This window comes from Syzygium oleosum, unplaced genomic scaffold (genome assembly GCF_021117445.2).
Source record: "Syzygium oleosum isolate NSW1041296 unplaced genomic scaffold, Sole_v2.1 Sole_v2.08, whole genome shotgun sequence".
In the NCBI taxonomy this organism is placed as follows: domain Eukaryota; kingdom Viridiplantae; phylum Streptophyta; class Magnoliopsida; order Myrtales; family Myrtaceae; genus Syzygium; species Syzygium oleosum.
The window spans coordinates 6825520-6846903 of NW_026607492.1; the positions used below are offsets into that span (position 1 = coordinate 6825520).

At 43.1% G+C, this 21384-nt stretch overlaps 2 protein-coding genes across 2 annotated transcripts; both read right to left on the reverse strand.

Moving 5' to 3' along the window:
* Nucleotides 1-195: 195 nt before the first annotated feature.
* LOC115688144 (CRAL-TRIO domain-containing protein C23B6.04c-like) lies at nucleotides 196-3761 on the reverse strand. Its single transcript, XM_056314117.1, has 6 exons — nucleotides 3561-3761; nucleotides 2592-2721; nucleotides 2206-2382; nucleotides 1478-1576; nucleotides 1100-1345; nucleotides 196-701 (listed from the first exon to the last, which is right to left on the reverse strand). Exons 2-6 carry the CDS (start codon nucleotides 2658-2660, stop codon nucleotides 408-410), a joined length of 885 nt encoding a protein of 294 aa, XP_056170092.1. The 5' UTR covers nucleotides 2661-2721; nucleotides 3561-3761; the 3' UTR covers nucleotides 196-407.
* A 12220-nt stretch (nucleotides 3762-15981) lies between these two features.
* On the reverse strand, nucleotides 15982-19328 carry LOC115688127 (uncharacterized). Its single transcript, XM_030613872.2, has 3 exons — nucleotides 18841-19328; nucleotides 16521-17923; nucleotides 15982-16413 (listed from the first exon to the last, which is right to left on the reverse strand). Exons 1-2 carry the CDS (start codon nucleotides 19276-19278, stop codon nucleotides 17012-17014), a joined length of 1350 nt encoding a protein of 449 aa, XP_030469732.1. The 5' UTR covers nucleotides 19279-19328; the 3' UTR covers nucleotides 15982-16413; nucleotides 16521-17011.
* Between the last annotated feature and the right edge of the window lie 2056 nt (nucleotides 19329-21384).

Sequence of the window (21384 nt, forward strand, 5' to 3'; positions counted from 1 at the left end):
TCGATTTGCACTTGGAGGAATCAGATTTTACTGGTGTCCCAAACACAAAAAGTTCCATGTTTTCGTTCTTACTCTCAAGGAACGGTGACACGAAATCGCTGGGCATTGGGACAATGTAAGAGCGACGACCTATTGACTGAGGACCACTTTGTGCCATAACAGACAAGTTTGAAGGTGAAACAACCGCAGTAGAAGTTGGTCATCTTCAACGTCGGAGCTTTACTATTCAAGTGATGGGGCGATAAAAGAATGTCCTCCATTGTTGAGAGAGTACGAGTAGTTTTACAGAATCGATAATGGCTTATGCGGCTAAAGAAAAGGATCTCATCATTTTCACATTAAGTAGGTAGATCTCGTGGTTTTCACTTAGTTTCTTACATATGATGGGTGGCGCTGCAGAAGCTAAATCAACTGGCCGGTGATGCGATGAGTATGGGTGAAGCCTCCACGCCCACGTGCCCGTTAGAAGGATTGTGAGGTTTATCGTCAAGGGCCCAGAACTTGGCTGTTTTAACATCGTCCTCGGCCATCATTCTCGAGAACTCTTCGTGGTCGTACTTCAGTGTGGCCTTGCCCCCGAATTCGCTCGGAAGGTTGTCCACGTCGAAGAAGGTGCTCATCAGTTCCACACTGTCCTTGTTTTTCGGGTAAACAAACTTCACCTTTTCGAAGGTTTTTGGATCCAAGAAGTACTTGATTGCCTATAAATGACAAGCATCGCAAATTCAGATACACTTTAAAAAGTCATCCTATCTCTTTGTTAGAGATAATGCTCTTGCTGCAATACAAAAAATTACAAGCAATACGTTTCATTAATGCAATGCCGCAACCCTCGTCACACCTCCAAATTCTCAAATGTAGGCACAACTGATGAAGCGAGATAAAAAGATAAAGACATCTTCCTGGGTTTTTCTATGTTTTTTTCTTACTGGATTGTGCTTTTGATGAGTGTCAAAACAATCACACTCATTGGGTGGCAATGCATGCTTCCTAGCAGAAAATGCTCTTAGGAATCTAATGGATGGTAGAGCAAATGCAAGAACTAGTTCACATCTCGATCAAAAAATATATTAATATAGACCTCAGGAAGAAATCAAACCTTCCAGAATGCCTCGAAAATTCTAGGTGGATTATACAGAAACGCTACGGCAAGCCTCTCAGGGTAGTGGCTCTGTAAGACATTGATAATATCGAGAGCAGTTCTGACAGGAACTTGTGTCCTCAATGTCCATCCAGTGAAGTCAATCAACCATGACATTGATTCCTGACCCTCAGCAAGGTTGAGGATGCTATTTTCTATCAGATAGACTAGATGGCGGATATTTCCTTCTGCTGATTTTGTGTTCTACACAGTAGAGAGAAAAGGTCGGACAAATACATACATAAGCATGTAAATTTTGCAAAAATCAATATTTAGCAAAAGCATTAGTGAGTTGAAAAAAGGAAAAACTTCCAAGGAAAAAATCAATGGGCAAACCTGCTTTCCAGGCCTCATGATGAGCACAGTCCTTCCGAATCGATCATGGAAGTCCGCCCTAGAAACTTTTCCAGTCTCACCCTCATGCGCAACTTCGGGCTATATGACAAAGGTATCTCATTAGTGAAACGAATTATATTCAGGCAAAACGTGAAGTAAAACAAAGAGAGTGCTCGGCAGGTATATCAAAATCTTAGAAAAGCGCATGACATTCTTATGCCCATGGGAAACACTAACATACAGATGTATCATGACTACTTTTTACTTTTGGACAGGGCAACACTAAAATAAAGATGCATCGTGACTACTTTTTCCATTGGACAGGGCATCGTGACTACTTAGCCTGGCTATTTGCTAGAAAACTTACCAGACCATTACAAGTCCCATAGAAGATTTTATGAATGTCGAAGCTTTTTTCTAGTCAGTAGCTACATAAGAAGCAAGAACGCATACATCTACATCTCTACTTTTCGGAGAGAAAATCGACTCCCCGATAGTTTTTAAATTTGATATGTGTAAATAGAACAGCACACAGATTCTTATAGAAACTAAGTTGACATAGGCAGAAAATAGAATTCCCAGAGGATTTTACACAACCTGCAACTGATTGTGTTCGAAACTACACCATTCATCCAACATTTTCCACCAACTAGGAGATATAAGATATGGAGGACATGGTACGTCAATAATAATTAGAGGACCACGTGATTGTATTTCATCAAACTTACCCAACGGATTTCTTCAGGTTTGTAAGTGGACCGCCACTTAAGCGACTCTTCCAGCATTTTCTTTGACTTTTCAACGTTCCAGTTTCGAGCTACTAAATACCTCCTCAGGCATCCATCGGTGCAATATTTAAGACTACGTCCAGATAGAGGTCCAAGTTCAGCCCTGAGCTCACTAACCTGAGAACATAATAACCGTCAGTGTCTGTACGGTAAAGTTTGGGAATATATTCCCACGAGTCTATCGCCGAGTCACTAATTTTGTGTTTAACAGGTCATAAACTGATTCTGCTAGCAAGCAAGTATCTTCTAGGACGGAAATACAATGAGATTGTTACTTGTATTACCTCATTCCTAGTCCCATGACTAACAATGCTATAATCTTTTACCTTTTCATCTTTCTGCAGAGAATCATTTTCCGGATGGTTTTGAGGGTTCTTCCTCCGCAGGAACATCATCTCTGCTGATATACCAAACGGAAAAGCCTTCAATTGCGCAGGTCAGAGCTGTAAGCAGTCGCTGCACAATGAATTTATCCGAGTTACATACAGTAATAAGGATGAATCACCACCAGGAGAAGCTCGCAATCTAACAACTCTAATGCAACCTCAATCAAAATTCAGCAACAGAAAAACGAAAACCCGAAAGGAAAGGAGTGATCTCGTGGGATCCACATGAGATACTCATTGGAATCATAAGAAAGAACAATTAAGAGGACAACCTTCCATCACGGCACCGTCATAATTAAATCAAGAACAGTCCTAATCTTTTGCTTTCGCGTTGTTCCATCTTGACTTTTGCTTTAGACAAAACACCCCCCCCCAGAGCATGTAAATACACCACTTGCAAACTCATGGTTGACCAGCAGGCCCAAAGAGAAACCTCATGGTTGACCAGATCATGCAGGAGAATCCGAAACCGAGCGATATTAGAACTCCAGGACATACACGAACGCGAAAGCTTCGCGAGAGACTAAAACCGTCCAAAACCAATCATTCTAGGGGAAAAAATAAAAAAAACAACAGAGGAATGCAGCAGCGCTCGAACAAAAAAGCTCAAGGCCGGCGACGAACCAACGCCGCGATCGGCCAACACAGAATCCAAAGTCAACCGCTAACCAAGGCGCTGCTGACCAGATCTAACTCCACGCAACGGAGCGACCTCACGACACCACGATCGCTCCACGCTCGCGGCTGCCCGACGTCGACCGAGAGAATGCTAACGAGAACACTCAAAGTCGCGCTTGCTCACAAAATTTTTTTCCAGCGCGACAAAACGCGCGACGCGAGGCAAAGATCAGGAGCGCGACGAGGCGAACGACGAAACGCTAGAGCTCGTCCCCGACTCGACCAGCTCACCTTACGTCGAGCCGAAAAGAGAGGATGCGCAGTCACACGCACCTGCGGGGGAAGGAAGGAGACGGCGGCAGCTGCTCGGAGCTGACGCCGACGGCGCCGGCGACGGCGACGGATTCGCCGGTTCCGGCGATCTCCGAGCTTCGCGAGAACGGCGTATGCGCTCGCTCTGGCAGACTCGCAGACTCGCAGACAGAGAGATGGTTAAGGCGACAATGGCGAGAGTTTACGGAGCAGAATTTATAGTGGGAAAGGAAGCGAAGCGACGGACGGACAAAGTGGACTGGAGCTTGAAGACGATCTCCCGAGTTGGACTTTCCTGCGGGCGCCACCACCGCGTGGGAATCACTCCGGCCGCCTGATCGAGATTTTCGTGTATTTTGGGACTCGATTCGATCAGGCGCATCACGACCGTCCATTTCACGGGTTTCTCATGCGATCGATCCTGTAAAGTATATGTATATAGCAAGAAAATTCACAAGCCAACTTTTTTTTTGCTAAATCGAACCTTCCATTGCATCAGAAAAGTACAATATTACACAGAAGAGTTAGAGCCTACATCAACACGATAAATTAAAGAAGACTCCATTAACACTAAGTTTTTGACTCTAGGTGGGAGATCGTTAAAAAAGAAAGATGAAGCATTTCCTAAATGATAAAAAGCCCATTTTGCAAGCTCATGAGCAGCAACATTACTAGATCTGTTGATCCACTTGAAACTCCATTCTGGGTTATTGCTAAGAAGTAAGCGAGAGTCCTAGACGAAATGATGAATACACCAAGGACAAAATGCCATTTTTGTTGAATAGCATCAATTAACACCTTACAATCACTTTCAAAAATCACTTTGTGGATGCCGAGGGATTGAGCAGCTTTGCATGCGAGAAGAAGAGCTGCAGCTTCCACTTCCACTTCCGCTGGCGAGTTCCATCTTCCTCGTCTTGTCCACGCTTGGACAGCTGAGCCTCTATACGATCGTGCAATAATACCTATGGCACCTCTGTTATCTTTCCACGCACCATCTACATTAAATTTCAATTCTTGGTTTGATGGAGGAATCCAAGAGTTTGACCTTACCCCAATAAAATCCGGTTTCTCGCTTAACCTAACTTTGTCCTCCCTCTTGAACCAACTTTGTTATTACAAAGGGTGAGAACGGGCGATGGGCATTGACGATTCCCCCGGGCGTTACAGTAGGAGTTCGGAATGTTCAATTTGAGCCGGAATCATTGCTCAATTTGGGTGAGTTCGTCGTCACCGTGCTATCGTACATGCAAATTGGGATAAAACCCGAATTATCTCATGCTGGAATGCACAAGCTAAACTTGCTCCATAAATGAATCGGGATTTCTTGAGATTCGAAAGGAGTTGAGGGATTCGAACTGAAGATCGAGGGGGCCTCTAAACCACATGGGACTAAGTTTTATTGAGATTGGCCATCGAGCCAAGAAGTATATCTTGTTAGCTAGTGCCGGGGACACTTTTCAAAGGAGCCTAGCAAGTTAAAAGGACCAAAAATGTCACTATCATTGGATTTGTGCATATTTGTTCAATCAAGTCTCTAAACAATTTTTTCTTCCTCCTATTGAGTTCTTGGAATGCTAAATTTTTTTTTTCTTTCGTGTTAATTCTTTCAATTATAATAGAATGAAATTGCCGAACCGATTCGTCCGGTCAATGCTAACCAGGTCAATCGATTGATGTAGCATCGACGAAACAAGAACAAACCCAAATCGGAGAGAGGCAATCGAGCCACATGCCAAACGTCGCACAATTCACACTAAGCTCGACATGGTACAACATATCACATCGTGCTCAAGTAAGGCTAATCGCCGCCCTATTAAATACAAGGGGAGACCGCGGAGAGAGCAAGGGAAAGATGCCTCTTGCCCTAATCTCAGCAAGGGTCACCCCAAGCACACCCCGAGGGTGTGGCCCCAACTAAGCACGGTGCGTTGGCGGCAAGGGTTGTACTTAGGGTGCGCATGAATACCATTCTGTGCCCGGGAACTATTTCTGAACAGAAATGATTTTTTTTTATTCTGTGCCCGGAAACAATTTCTGAGTATTTGAATGCGTTTGATAAACTGTCCAAAATTTCTATTCCTAGAGTAGAAAAGAACAAAAATGCGTTTGGTAACTACACAAAATTTCTGTTCCCAAATAATATTTTAATAATATTTTGAATTGTTTAATTTTTTTTTCTTTCTATCCATTTTCTTCTTTGGCCATGGCCGGTCGCGCCGCGGCCAACAACCGGCCAGACCCAGGGCCGGCAAGGGCGTCACGGCCCTCGCCGGCCGCCGGCGGAGGCGAGGGTCGCCCTCGCCGGCGAGGGCGAGGGTCGGACCCTCACCGCCCGGGCGAGGCGGCCTCGCCCGAGACGGCGAGGCTCGGCCTCGCCCGGATCCGGCAAGGCCGAGCCTCGCCGTCGCGACCCATGGCGAGGCTCGGCCGCCCGCAGGTCGGCTCGCCGTGGGTCGCGACGGCGAGGCCGAGCCTCGCCGTCTCGGGCGAGGCTCGGCCTCGCCCGATCCGGGCGAGGCCGCCTCGCCCAAGCGACAACGGTCCAGCCCTCGCCCTCGCCGGCGAGGGCGACCCTCGCCTCCGCCGGCCCTGGGCTGTGGCCGGTCGCCGACGGCCGGCCCAGCCCAGGGAAGAACAACACAAAAATAAGAAAAGAAAAAAAAGAAAAAGAAGAAAAAAAACTGATTCTTAAAATTGTGCCGAGAAACAAGAAGCAACTTTTTTTTACTTCTTGTTTCTCTTCCAAAACTGTTTCTCGACACAAATTTTTGCAAAAATGTGCCCGGGAACAAAAAGTTTACCAAACGCATTTCTGCTCCCAAACTATTTCTGGGAACAAAAGAACAGAAATTTTCACTGTTTGGCACGTTGCCAAACGGACCCTTAGTCACCAACCCTAACCCTCAGGGTTATGACCCTCGGCCATTTGTCCTTGGCCGAGGAAAGAAATGTTCATGGCTAGCCTCACCTAAACTCGACAGCACGCGGTCCACGTCAACATCTTATTTATATCTTAATTGAAAGGACCAATACGAACAACAATAATTTAAGAGATTAGGGACCAAATTGAAGAAAAAAATTGACAAAAATATTTTATAATTATTTTGTGGAGTAGTAGCATCTTTGTCACTAAGTACAAATTATTCACAAACATATTCGTCCAAATTCGCCCCCCCGGCTAGCCGTGCCAATTGAATAATTGATCACGTAGCAATGCATTGGCAATGATCGACTTATAATAATACACATTTGCTCCACTCAAGTTCTATTTGTTCGATGGCTAGTGAGTCATGAGTCATTAAGCAATATCGAACTTGAGCCATATGTTCACCGTCGAGAAGCTCGACGACGGTGGTCCGGTGAGGACGATGCGACGTCGAGCTCGGCGAGACGGTAAGCCGAACATTTGGCGGCCGGCGGGGGGTCCTCGGATGGATGACCCTCATAAAAAGCAGCTACTCTGAGTGTCCCCCTTTCGCCCTTCATTTTGTCTTTTCAAAAACGAGAAGAGAAGAAGAAATGCAGCCCACATCTTTAGTATGAATTTCTTGCAGCGCATGTTACATGAGCTTCCTAAACAATGTGGAATTCATAAGCAAGCAAGAGTGGAAACTGAAAATTTGAATAGCTAAATAGCTCTGCATAGTTGTAAAAGATCCTCGGATCTTCCTTATGCAATTTTTTTTAATGGAGCCCCTCGAGGAATTCTTTTTTTTTTTTTTTGAGTAAATAACACGAGATTGTCAAAAGCCTTTCGTTTCGGCACGTCGCTGATGATGCATGCAAACCTTCGCGTCCGCTTAGATCGAGTAGGGCGGCGAGCATAGACTTCCAAAGTAAATCTGAGTTGGAAAGGGTGAAATCCCAAAATAGAAATGTTCCTTGAGAGTTAGCCGCGGGCATAATCAATAGACATGTAAGATAAAGATCGAGATGGAAAAGAAAACGGACGCGGGATTGCGTCCGAAGAAGAGCTTTCGGATAATCTCTCTCATTATTACGATTGGAATGACTAATTATGATAATTTACATAGTTAAGCTTATTGGAAATAAATTGAACTACGTAAACATTATTTTGATAATGCAAATATTGGGATCAAAGTTTTCTTAAATTTTTTCTTCGGCCGCCCCATTATGTACTATTTTCTTGCCTCGTGGGGGCACGCATTAGCAACTCGACATTTGATTGATTTAAGTCAATGATATAGACTTAGAATGTTTGGCCCTTGGTGTGAGAATCTTTCATGCCATCATTGGCTAAAGGGTAAAATTGTCAATAGTAGCTAATGTACCATCACCCGAAATTCAAAACCGCCCTTCTATTTTTAATTTTTTTTTTCAAAAGGGCCCCTCTAATTTTCAGAAAGCGCCATCATTCGTCTCTCTGAATTTGCTACGAGCCATGATAAAGATGGGCAAGGTGTGGAAAAGTTCTATTTGCATCGAGCCGGGTGTGGAAAAAGTTCTTTCGGTATGGAATCCGTCTGCCGAGTTAATTCTTGGTCTAACTTTCGAATAGAAAGAAATCCTTCTTCTCGTGAGGAAGGGCATTTCCTTCATACTTATATCACCATAACCGAGGACAACGAGCAATCAATTTTGACGTTTAGTTATCTTAAGTTGTAGACTTTCGTGTGTTTGGCATGACTACGTATGATGCACGAAACTTTCATGAGTGAAACTAGCAAGTTTTTGGAAGATGCACAATTGGCTCTGGTAGCTCCAAATATAAGTAGAGGCGCGACCGCTTCGGAAGTTTCAATGTTAAGTGGTACAGTTATATGAAGAGTCCGGAAGCTCGTCACGACGATGCATTTCACTCCTAAAACTTTCCTTTCGTGCATTTAAGCTCCATAAACTCGTCGTAGAAGTCCACTTAATTTAGTCTTTCTGCTAGATCCATCAGCTTTTGGTGGACGAAAAGATTTGAACCAAACCAGGTAAACTTTTGAGGTCCTTAAACTGTCAAATGGGATAGATTCAATCCATAATTACTTATAGAAACACTAACAAATGTAGATTCATGAACATGTTGTAACATGTATACCGTTTTATTTAATCAAATCTGACAGTCAAACTCTTACGTCTAGCTAATTAAGGCGCGCATGGTAACATTTCTGTTCTAGAAATTAATTTCTGTCCAGAAATAGATTTTTTAATTTCTATTTTGTGGACGAATTTTTGAGCAAAAATGCATGTATGATAACGACACAAAATTTCTGTTTCCGAAATAGAAATTCGTTTGATAACAACACAAAATTTCTCTCTTCCGGGCGGGTGGCGGCGAGGGGCGGAGGACGACGGGTGGCGGCGGCGGTGGGAGGCGGCCCGCCGGTGGCAGGCCGATGATAGCGGTTGGCGGGGAGCGGCCCGGCGGCGGGAAGCGATCGGCGCCGGCGGCTGCCGGCGTCGGGTGGTGGAGCACGGCGGCGGTGGCTGCCGGGGCGGAGAGCGGTTGAAGGTGGCCGGCGTCGGGTAGTGGAACAGGCGGGTAGCGGCGGAGGACAGCGATCGATGGTGGGTGGCGGCCAGGGCAGAAGGGCGCGAGTGCCGGGTGGCGGGTAGCGTTAGGCGGCGGATGACGGTGGTTGGCGGCAAGAGGCGGCTGCGGGACGATGGCCGGCGGGCGGGAGGCGGCCGACGGACGGTGACCGGCGGACGGTGGCCGGCAGGCGGCGGGCAGCGACACGAGCCGGCCGACAGGTGGTGGCGAAGGACGGGGGGAGGCGACGGTGGGCGATGGCAAACGACGGAGGATGGCGGTGGGAGGAGGCGGTCGGCGAAGGACGCCGGCGGTAGGCAGCCGATGGCGGGAGGCGGCCGGTGGCAATAGCGAGTGGCAAGGGTGTGGCCGACTAGTAGTGAGGGCGAGCGATAAGAAGAGTTTTTATTTCTCATTTCTGTTTTAGAAATAGAAAAGTATATTTTTTTTACTTCTGATTTCTGTTCCAAATCTATTTCTGGAATATAAATTTATTCCAGAAATAGAAAAAGGAAATTGTATTACCAAACGGATTTCCGTTCCAAACCTGTTCTTGTGAACAAAAAAACAGAAAAATAGAGAAACAGAAATGATTTCATGTGCACTCTTATTATTCAATTGAGCTGATCTAATAAAATAAAATTTAGGGTTGTAGTTAACCCTCTCGAGTCATGTGCCGTTAGTAGTCCTGACACAGTCGCTTCAACGCACGGATTCCTTCGAAATAAGGATGTATTTGTTTCGCGAAAAATGAATGATTCAGAAAATGATAATTTATATCGCTTATAAATATTAATATTTTTATTAAATAATTATTTCAATTGATATAAGTAATTATTTTTTGAAAAATATTTTATAAATTATTTATTTTTCGCGAAATAAAGCCACAAAATAGATTCGGGAAGCAAGTTTTTAACTGCACGTGCTGCAATGGATTTGACTGTCTGGTAAGTTTCTCAGCTCCTTTTCTTTGAATAACTTTTCCACAACCTTCTAGAAAGCTAACATTGTGCGAGGAGCTTGTCAAATCCAGTCGTGTAGAAAATGGGAAACGACAAAATTTTGGAAAAATATTATTAATTTTTCCACTTGAATTACAAAGATAATTGTATATTGGACCTGCCAAGTTCCAATTTTAATCCCAGTCCAGTCAAAAAGATGCTTTCTCCACTATAGTCTTCAAAAGAGGTCGTAGCATTGCTTCCCAGAAGGATGACTGGTATGTCTTCATCTTTGGTTGGCCCCAATCAAAGTTATTTGACATGGAATGAAGTTGAAGATGGCATGATGACAATCAAACATGTCCGAATGTCAGTCCCTTTTAATCCAACCCGTCGCCATCGCCCCGTAATTAATCTCCGGCAACTGTTATATTGATCAAGGCAGCGCGGCGATCAGGGCGCCGATAATAATCTTTCCATGAGATCACGAGTTCGATGCGCAGCGCTTTCGAGAGCCAAACCCTCGTGCAGAAGAAGCGCTCCTCGTAATGGGATATTAATGCGGGCTGCGATGTTGGGCTCCCTGCCTTCCTGAATTCTCGACTCCAAGAACTCCCCGGCGAGAAGATGCCGCCGAAACTAGCAATAGTTTTATGGATTTTGAACTGGACATTTTACGACGCGCAGAACTTCTCACCCGTGCAAAAATCTAAAGACTAATTGTCCCTCCTCGCCCTACTCTTCTGTTGAGAAGAAGCGTACGGAGAATGGAATTGTTGTGCCTAAACTTGATCCCGTTAGTAGCACCTCCAAAAGTGACTTGAAATTAGCAGTCAAAGTCGTATTAGGTTGGCTACAAAAAGTGGAATAATTCCGGATAGTTGGAGCTACCAATCTAGTCATATATTTGGCTGTTTTATTTTCCATATTGTTTTAGGCAAAATGGGCCAGAGGCTTTCCTTAGACGTATGGTGTTCGGTTAAGAAGTAACGTCACTAAAGAAAGGGAGCTTTCGCTCCTATAAAGGCCTTTGCGACCTATTCCCATCCTGTGAGACGGGCTCCACGGATGCGTTTTTTTCTTTTAACGTGTACGTGTAGGTGTCTGCCCACCTCGCACACCCAATTTCCCTTGTATCTTCATCTTCCTCAAAAAGAGAATATACTCTCTGGTTGTTTTGCGTCCCGGTAATCTCGAGATCTCCATTTACGTTTTCTCCCTAGGCCCAAGTGAGAATCGCTTGAAATGTTTCTTCGTTTTTGCACCGATCTCCACAATATGGGTCATGACAGGATTCTTTCTTCGGACAACTTATTCTCAACTCAAGAACTGCCGAGGTCCGGAGCATGGTGGGCATCAAGTATTTTTTATATCAAATCTAACTAATTTTCAATTACGATATTATGGGGTCATGGCCCCCTCTCTACTGTGAACATGTGGGATTCGGTTTAGTGATTTGACTTTGAATGGGGGGGTTGCTTCATTTTCTGCAATTCCCTCGTGGATGCCACTCCAACAACAACCCCCGCTTTGTCAAGCTTTGTTATTTTGTCAAACCCCAATTCGTCATATGCTAGTTTATAATTCAACGTCCAGCGATGACCCTTTTTATTTCAGAATCTTGCCGATCAGAAAGCAGGTGAATTCTAGATCCAAGGAGTACCCTATTAGCCTCATGGCGGGTCAGGTAAGACGCGACCTACTTCAGCCGGATGACCCGACGTACGAAGATATTCATACTTAACGGTGCTGAAAGAGTCGAACATGTGATTTAAGTGGGGGGCCATGGCGGTGGGTTGCTGTGTTAGTCTCCTCCGAGGAAAAGTCGAGGTGCGCGCAAGCTGGCCCGGACACCTCGGTTACCAAAAAAAAAAAAAAAGAGTCGAACATGGAGTCATGCACCTAATCCACACGCAAAGTCGGTTCATCACATGAAACTGACCTCGTGAGGTTATGTTTCGTTATTGCAAACATTAGAAACTTACAAACATGGTGCCATTCATGGATTTACTACTGTAATAACCCGATTCGACGAGGGCAGAGAGTGGTTGTCGAGGCTAAAAGGCATGAACAAGGAGCAGCTCTTGGCAAGCTTCGAGGATGATGAAGAAAGCAGGAATGAACCGAACTGCGCACCAAACAGAAAAAAAAAGCAATTCTCAAGTTTACATGTGAAAACTGAAATTAACTAATAAAGTCGCATTTTGACATAACGATAATACTTAGCTTTAGATATTCAAAGTTAAGCTTGCTTAGGTGGGAGCACTTCCAGGATAAGTAACCTCCTGGGAAGGTGTTCACCTGTACATCAAAAGGCAAAATCGTGAGGCTCAGGATAAGACGGACCAAAATGGACAATATACAAGTGAGTTAATCTAGGGATATCACAACTACTACGTCTATTAACGGGTTAGGAGTCACAGAGCGCTATCGAGCATATTTGGACAAACTATCAAACGGTTATCATTATGCAAGTCCATTATGAAAGGTAGGTAACAAGGGTCTACTGACCACTTGTTAAGCGTAACAAATGTCAAATAGGTTAAAATGCAACGTACAATATTAAAAAATTTTGCTTAATTGATTACTCAACAAATTCCAATCATCTAAAAAAACGCCTTCGAGGCCAAGACAATTATTATTAAAAAATCTTCTACCAATACTTGGCCAGGGTGTCCCCAACAGTTGACCTTTTTTGGTGTTTCCCTCCACCACAATACATGCAATTAAGGATAGTTTTATAATAAAAGAGATATGATTAAACTAGAGTCTCACTACACCAATTTGGGTTTGATGCTTAGACACTCAATGACACGAGAAGCCCACCACTCAGTTGCCATTCTTGTGTCTAACGAGCGACAGGCACTCCATCAACGTTGCGTAGGATATCACCACATGTCGTTGTAATTATTTATAAAAATGCCATAATATATGATAAAATTATTCTATATCGTTAAGAAGATGCGTCGTAATCATATGTAAAAAAGTCATTAAAAAGGATATGGATTGTAAGACAAATCGTTGTAGCTCCTGAATATCCAATTAAGTGAAGTACCTTCACATTCACACTTTAGTTACTATAATAGGTTTGCTTAATCTCGAATTCGAAATATTCAGAGACAGCGACCGCAAAATGAGATGATGTTCTTGTTTTACCGGAAAGAGGGAAAGACAAAAGATGGGTCCATCATCAGAACACAATTCATAAATGCATACTCGTCCAAAATTAAAGATTGTTTTCGGCAGATCCTCTGGCAAGGTCTGCTTCAAAAGTGACGGGGCCCTTGCGCCCAGGCAAGATCTTTGACTTCTTACAATAACAAGGATAATGCATCCTCCTGTGCAGATGAGAAATCCAAGAGGCTAGGGAACTATGCTCGACATGACGTCTTTGACAAGGGAATTGGTGGGAAAAAATGCATGCATTACCCAGTACTTGATGTGCCTCTCAAAGTTGAGCTAAAAGTCAATTGCAGAAATAGAAGGGTTGTCCCTAAGTTGTTACAATGTTCAGAGCTATGTTCGGATCTGTCCCGATGGGCATAAAGGAAGATGGCCCGGAACTTGGTATGGTTCAATGGTCCATTTAATCTCGTGTGAAATGTCCGTAGCTCGGATGTCTAAGCTATCAAACTCAGCCACGGTTTTATACCTATAAGGCCTTGAGATGTGGGTTTCACATGTTTTTCCAAGTTCCGGCGACTGTCCCGGATATCCGCAATGACTAAAATTAGATCACGTCATCGAGTCTCTCGGCATAAGCAGAGGCTCCTTCTCTCTCAGAATAATGAATTGATCGAACACTTCATTTGATTTGAAACACATCGGAGCATACTGACAGAAGCCCGAATGGACCGAGGTTAAGATACAGTGGCCATCAGAGATCATTGTGCAGGGGGGCGGTCCTCGACTGGTTGAACAGTTTCTGTCCCCTCTTGTTTAGTTTTTATCTCACTCGATCCTGGGTCTTCGCTTCCACCCCAACCCGACCGCAAGCCTGGTGGCGCCCAAATGCTTACTGCAGTAATACCGCCGTTCACAAGCGTGATGCAGGACCGCAAGCGGTCACCTGATAACTGGTGCCCCCCTTAACCTCAGGGGCTAACAATCTTTTTGAAGGCCAGTTTGTGCTGTTAGCAAAATTCTCAGCTTTATGCAGAATCTCTTGTAACATGAAAGATCAGGCGAAACCATCTCAAAGTTTATACTTTCAACAGTATTGCGCACGCACGCCCACACCACACCACACCACAAACTAGATTGGGACTCACTAACCCGCTTGCCAAAATATTGACAAAACTCAACACCACCAGAAACAAAGATGTCCAGGATTTACAAGGATTATGTCTAACATCTGCCCAAAGTCGCAGGATGCTAAAGTTCAGAAAAACCACCATCAATGTTACTGCAACAGTCCAATAAAGCAGGGCTATACAAGATTTACCAGAGTGTTCGACCGGCCACACTCACATCCACGAGAACATAAAATCCATAATAAATCATAACATCAACCTTTTCCCCCCCTCTAGACATAAGCTTGCTCGGAATTCAACCAAGCGGCATTTCATGTCGAAGTGCTTCAATTTGGAGCATGTGAGACACAATTTACTACAAAGCTCCGACTTAAAAAGTTGACCATGGCAGATTAAGTACTTCGCACCATGCAATGAGGGTGTTTCCCAGAGCATGACATTTACACAATTCCAATCACTATAGAACAATTTCCAATTACTATCTTCCTGTTGGTCTAATTCATATCCCATTCACCCAAATTTTCGCTAGTACACACTTCCGCAACCTAGAGGGAGGAAGAAGAAGAAACTCCACAACATAGCAGACAGAGGGGAAGGAAAACGATCATGCAGTGCTTGGAATTAGTGTTTTCTTGACAACAGATTCAAGATTGATACCAGATGATTTCAACAGCTACTTCTTAGATTATATTATGGCAACTTATCAGCCTCAATCTAAAAGGTTATCATAAAATTGGAACTTGAACAATCCAAGCCACACTGCAAAACAAAATAAAGAAACCGCCGCAATTATGCATTTGGCGCTTCATATGTCAACAATCTGATGACTAGTATAATTGAAGCCACCCCATTACACTTTGAAACCATCACTGCTGATTGTATATTAAATGTGATGAGTTACAAATATGAAACACAGGCAACAGTGTAAGCCCAAGCCACAGTTCACCAAGAAAATGGGTCTTGTCAAGACTTTGCAACATGGGCACCGAGAGGCAGAGGGGTAGAGAGGGAACCTGACTAAAACCACTGGTCATTGCTGAGATAATTAAACCATATTTGATTAAAATCTAGAACAAAAATCTGCATGACCAAGGTCCAAGTCTTGGTATGAACTCTTAACACAGGATTGAAAAAATATAACCAATAGGAAAATGCCACCACCTTTATACCTTCCCGTAAGCACCCCAATTTCCAAATTCTTCCAACAATCTCAGCTATTTAGGGTCTTTTTTCACCAATCCTAAAGCATGCACCTTTGTTTTCCGACCAATTTCTAAAATCGGAAAAAAAATTAAAATTCCTAAATGTCTATATATCAACTTGTGTGTGTGTGTGTTGAAAGGTTTTGAATGTTTGATGTTATAATTAAAGTAAAATTTTAAACGGTACAAGAAAAGAAAAAAGTAAAATGCGAAAGTCACTTCAAACAAACCCTTCTCTGCATGTACTAAAGAAATGACGTCAAACCCTGGTATGAGCTACTCTTGCAAAACAACATGGAAAAAAGAAGTGCTATCGTACTCCAATTCAGCAGGAAAAACCAATTTTCATTATGCATCAACACTGCCACACCAAAAACTAGAAACCCACAAATGTACTGCCACAATTACATCTGTGAGACAGAAAAAAAACATTAATTGTACAGATGCTAAAGTATACAGATTCCTGCATATGGTGTGAGAATCGGAATGGTCTGCGTTCAAAGAGTTGAACTCTTCATGTCATGAATGAGAAGCTTATTTCCATCAGTCACCATATCACCACATTGTGAATACAAGCTTACAAATTGTTGGAACAAATTTCCATTTGCAAAGAACAAGGCTCTAGCAAAAGGTTAGATCTCTGAACAACAACCTAAGACAGGTTTATATACGTCAAAGGTCTAGATAAAATAAAATTGCACTGCACCAATTTAGGGAATTGTGATTGCATGATCAAGCCGCAGAAAAGGAGCCAGCAACAAGGATTAAAACCTCTTCAGTACAGTATTCACGATAATCTAATAGATACCTCAGGTGCATGCTAATCATAGTTTGGTAACGTCGTTTGCAACTTCAGATGTAGCTTCCTCCTTCTGTCATAGACTTATTTGTAATACACCATGCCTTCATCAGGAAATCCCTCACTAAGAGATATGATGATGAGAAAAAAACCTGACAAGGCAAAAATTTGAGTTCAGAACTCAAACTGCAATCGAGGGATGAAAAGACACGCGTAAGGGCAAAAAAAAAAAAAATCAATCCAACAAGAACACCATTACCTGCCCCGCGAATTTGTTTTTTGGTATACAAGAATGACAAAAGCATCGTAGGAAAGAGCCTCACTCAAGTCTGAGATAAATTCAATCTCAGAATTTGTATCCAGTTTGGCGTCTGTCCTGCTATAATCCACATGCCCCCTCATGAGAGTATTTTGTGGAGCTAGTGGCACAACTATAGCCAATTACATGTCTCACAAACATCTAATTGTCTCTCTATCACATATGTGCCCATGTGTGCACACTCCGTGGGTTGCCCTAAGCAAGCGGACTTAGCTTTTTGAAAAAGTGTGAAGAACAGAAAGAAGAAACCAGCTTCCCAAGGAATTTTTTCTTCTATCTACGTCAGGTCCATGCATCTTAAGATTGTTAAGTTACATATAGGACAAGAAGCTCATACATATTTAGAATCCAACAGAAGTAGCTCGAGAAAACCACAGAAAACTAGTAAACTGCCATGCTAAAATGTCAGGGGAATAATGAACACTTAAATCTCATGATAAATCATCCTCTGTCCTAGCCTTCATCCGGTACTGCCGACCTGATCGAAGCAAAGGGATCTTTTTGTCAACTGCTTCTTCCACTTCATCTTCCTCCATTGCACACACTTCAGCATCTTGGGCATCCACAGCAGCAATAACAGGGGTTACTTTTCTACGTATTGCATCTTTACTTGCATATTCATTATCTTGCTTCAGCTCCGCACCATTGTTTAATATAGTGGCATCACTACCTCTTTTCCTCGGGATAAAAGTGACTGATTTAGGAAGATCAACAGGAGAATCATCTGCACGTGCATCTGTGGATTTTGACTTCAACATGTTCATAAAATCCATATAGGCTTGCCGATTAGATTGTTCATCCATGTCAGTCGAGGAGTCAAATGTATAATGTGTATATCTGGAAGGGTTTCGCACATAATCAGGAACAGCAGAAGAAAAATCTTGAGAAGGAGCAATTTCTCCATATTTGCTGATGGATGATTCTCTTCTAGAAGGATCCACTGTCACGGGTTCGGCTTCCGCAGGTGCTTCCTCAATCGATTCAGGATCAAACCGAACACGCTTTTGTGTCTTCGAATCACTTTGACCATCCTTCCTCTTCAAAATAGATTTCAGATTGACATCGCCTTCAGATGTGTGAACTTGGGAATTAGCCACTGAATGTGCATTTTCCTCAGAGACATGCAGAGAATCTATCTTTTCAGCTGCTTCTGCATCTTCCTTTAATCTAATTTTTGCAGCCATGTGGTCAGCACGTGGGTCCCTAGCAGCATCCCTGAATGAAGTCGGAAGCTCATTATCATGATCGATGGATATGCCATAGTTTGTTATATCCTTCATATACAAGCGGTCTCCGGCCTTCTCTCTTCCAACAGCTACTTTATCATACCGATCCTCCTCTTCCTGCACAGCAAAGAAGCGATTTTGAATTAGACATCAAAAAGGGATCGCCCAAGAATCGACAAAGTACAAAAACAAAATTACAAGGATACCCAACAGATGTGATCGCAAAAAAAAAAAAACTCGCAGGTTTTAGTCAGCCAATAATTGCAGAAATCACAGTAATGCTAGAATAATTCATAGTATGATATTTTAAAACCGTATTTAATGTCAAATGATAAGCATATATAAAATGTTTTTCAAAGGTTTCTTTAACAAAGTCATCGCAACTTCCACCTACAGATGAAATGCACTGTTTAACAAACTTCAAGAATAATTCAGTTCAGCCTCCTAAGTTTCCTTCAACAAGCGCAGGCAAACTTAACTCCACGAGGGGAGAAAAGAAACAGTTTATCCCACCTGAATTACCAGACCGTGTTCTACAAATTTCTTACTCAGCAAATAATTTCGGGCTCAAACCATTTCCTTTAACAGACGAGTGCACAATCACAACACATTATATATGTTGACAAAGCTCCACCTATATGAACAAAGAGGAAAAGCACCAGCCAACAGAAGATTTTATATTTGCTTACAGGTGCGGCATAGTCACAAGGAATGCCGATGGCGATCTTCCACTGATTCGAATCATCAAATAGAGTATCTTCACCACTATATTTTCAAATCAGAAAAATAGAACATTACAAAAAAACCTAGTCTTTGTCAGCTCCACTGCTCTCACTCGCTCCATCACAACACGAATTCAAACATATTCATGAACCAAAAGTCGACCAACAAAAAAACCCAGTCATAAGCATCTCGAATCATTTAGCTTACTCCAGCGACGCAACCGTTTCCTTATATACTGATGATTTTACCAATCACACCGGCAATTTAAGAGTTTTCCCGAATCAAAGCTCCATAACAATCCATCATCATACCTCATAGTCCAGAGTGCAATCCCGCCCGATGGAGGACTTAATCTCCCACTCCTCGTCGTTATAATCGTCCGGCTTATCAGATTGGCTCGCCGAACCCCGCGACCGCTGCTCCTCCCCCTCCTCCTCCTGATCCGCCAAGTCGTCGTCGTCGTCGTCGAGGTCCTCGAGATCCCTCTCGAGCTCGGCCCGGAAATCCCCCCGGCTCCTCCGCGGCCCGAGCCCCCCGCCGCCGCCGCCGCCTCTCGGGGCGAGGTCGAATTCGGGCTCGGGGCTGCCTTTGTCCCGGTTCCACTCCTTCCTCTCGACCTCGTCGTCGGTGAGGCTCCAGAGGGAGCTGAAGGACGAGGCCGGCGCCGCCGCGGAGGGGGCGGAGGAGGAGGAGTAGGAGGAGAGGGAGCCGAAGAGGCGGTCCACCCGGACCTTGAAGCTGTCTTCCATGGCGGGTCTGGTTGTGCGTAGGATTCTGCTGGTTTAGAGAGAGAGAGAGAGAGAGAGAGAAGGGGGGTGGGGTTGCTTTATAAATGGGAATTAGGGATTCGGGATTAGGAAACACACGCTTGAGTACAGTACACTCACACGTGTGCGATGCAGAAGCTTCTCCAACACGCCTATGTGCTGTGCAATTTCCTTCTCTCCGTAAGATAGAGGAAGGTGGCACGCATGGTTTCTGAATTTTGATCCATGAAATTTTAATTTATTTAATATGATTTTTGAACTTTAACTCAATGCGCAACGTGATCCTCAAACTTTCGATTTGTTTAATATGATCTATAGACTTTTGGTATATGTTTTAACTTAGTCATTGAACTATATGAAAATGTTTAATATTATCCATGAACTAGAATTAATGATTCCATCGTTTATAGTAAAAAAGAAGAGTCTTAAATTAATAAAAGGACAGCATTGAACATTTTCGTATAGTTTGGGGACTAAATCCAAGAACCACATTGAATAAATTAAAAGTTCAATGACGATATTACACGTTGGACTATAATTCAGGGACCACATTGAACAAGTTAAAAATTCATAAATCACATAGCACATCGGGCTAAAATTGTTTTATAACTGTTTTTTGCACGCAACTTTATACTTAATTGTCGTAACGTCATAAAACTGTTTTAGGACATGTTATGACATCTTTATACTTAATTACGTTGACAGGTTGTAAGATTGGTTATGCGGTACACTGAAGGCAATAACATGATCCGGACCTGCATAATCAATCATATCTCTGGATCTTTAGCTATAAAAGAAGAAAAAAACATGAGGTGAAAAGAACCCCATGTACAGAAATGGCAACAACTGCTTAACCCGTTAGGTGTAGGCGCTTTCCAAAGGTGGAATCTCCTCGTTCGACTCGAAATCGATCGAGCCATGGTCCTGATTTGATTATTATCACGTGTATGTCAAGTCAAGAGCCTATATGCTCGTGTATTTTTTATTTCCTACACCATTAAATATAAACAATTTCCGTGTGTTGCCTATTCACCCAAATTTTGGTTCTCATCGTTATCTTGTCCATGCGAATCTAAGATACTTGAGGTATATCATGGATTTCAACTTTACCTTAAAGCTTTCTCGTCATTTAAAAACACCTAAATTGTATAACTTTTTTTTTTTTTGTCGTGCCTCACTCTTTTAACTCCTAGGAGATCTCTCATTGAGCCCAAGACGTGCGCTTAGCCTTTTGCTTTCATTGATTAAGTTACAGGACACACTAATCCTTCACTTATGTAGAGCTTAGCTAGGTACACCGGCTCCATTTCTTTCGCGAAAAATAAAAGATTTGAAAAATATTTCTCTAAAAATGATCGCTCATATCGCTTATAAAAACAAATGAACAAAAGATATTTCCACCGTTCATGAAAATACATAGACATAAATTATTATTAATAATGAAAAAAATTCCCATTAACTAATTATTTTAAGTGATCAAATTTAAAAAAATATTTTTCAAATCATTCATTTTCCGTGAAACAAATGATGCATTGTAATATCTAATGAAACTTCAACAATTTCGTGAATATGAGAAAAACAGTAGGAAACCTTAGGATTGCTCGCACTCGGTATAGTCTAAGAAATCAGACCTCGTCATGCACCTAGACATAGACTCATTGTCTCGGGACCATCGCGGTGTCGCCGCTGCCAATCTCTCTATCCCCCGTTGCACCTCCAGACTCGTTGTGCACGGACAGAGAGGGGGAGATCGTCCATCTTCAATGCAAATTCTGTGTGTTGTCGACTTATTTTCCATGATGGGCCATCAGGCATTCCAATTAGAAAGAGGAACAGATAAAGAATGGTTAACCGGACTTCGGGTCACTTAAAATGAATGTAATTTAGGAGAGATACTCGATTGCACGATGGCTAGTAGTTACACCTTTTGACGATCAGACCAAGGGTCGACCTGTTCTCTCTCTTTGTGGTTTCCCAGTGAGCGGTGACGATCAGACCAAGGGTCGACCTGTTCTCTCTCTTTGTGGTTTCCCAGTGAACGGCACCGATCTCGTGCATTTCTCGTGGGTGGCATTGCTTCTCATCGCT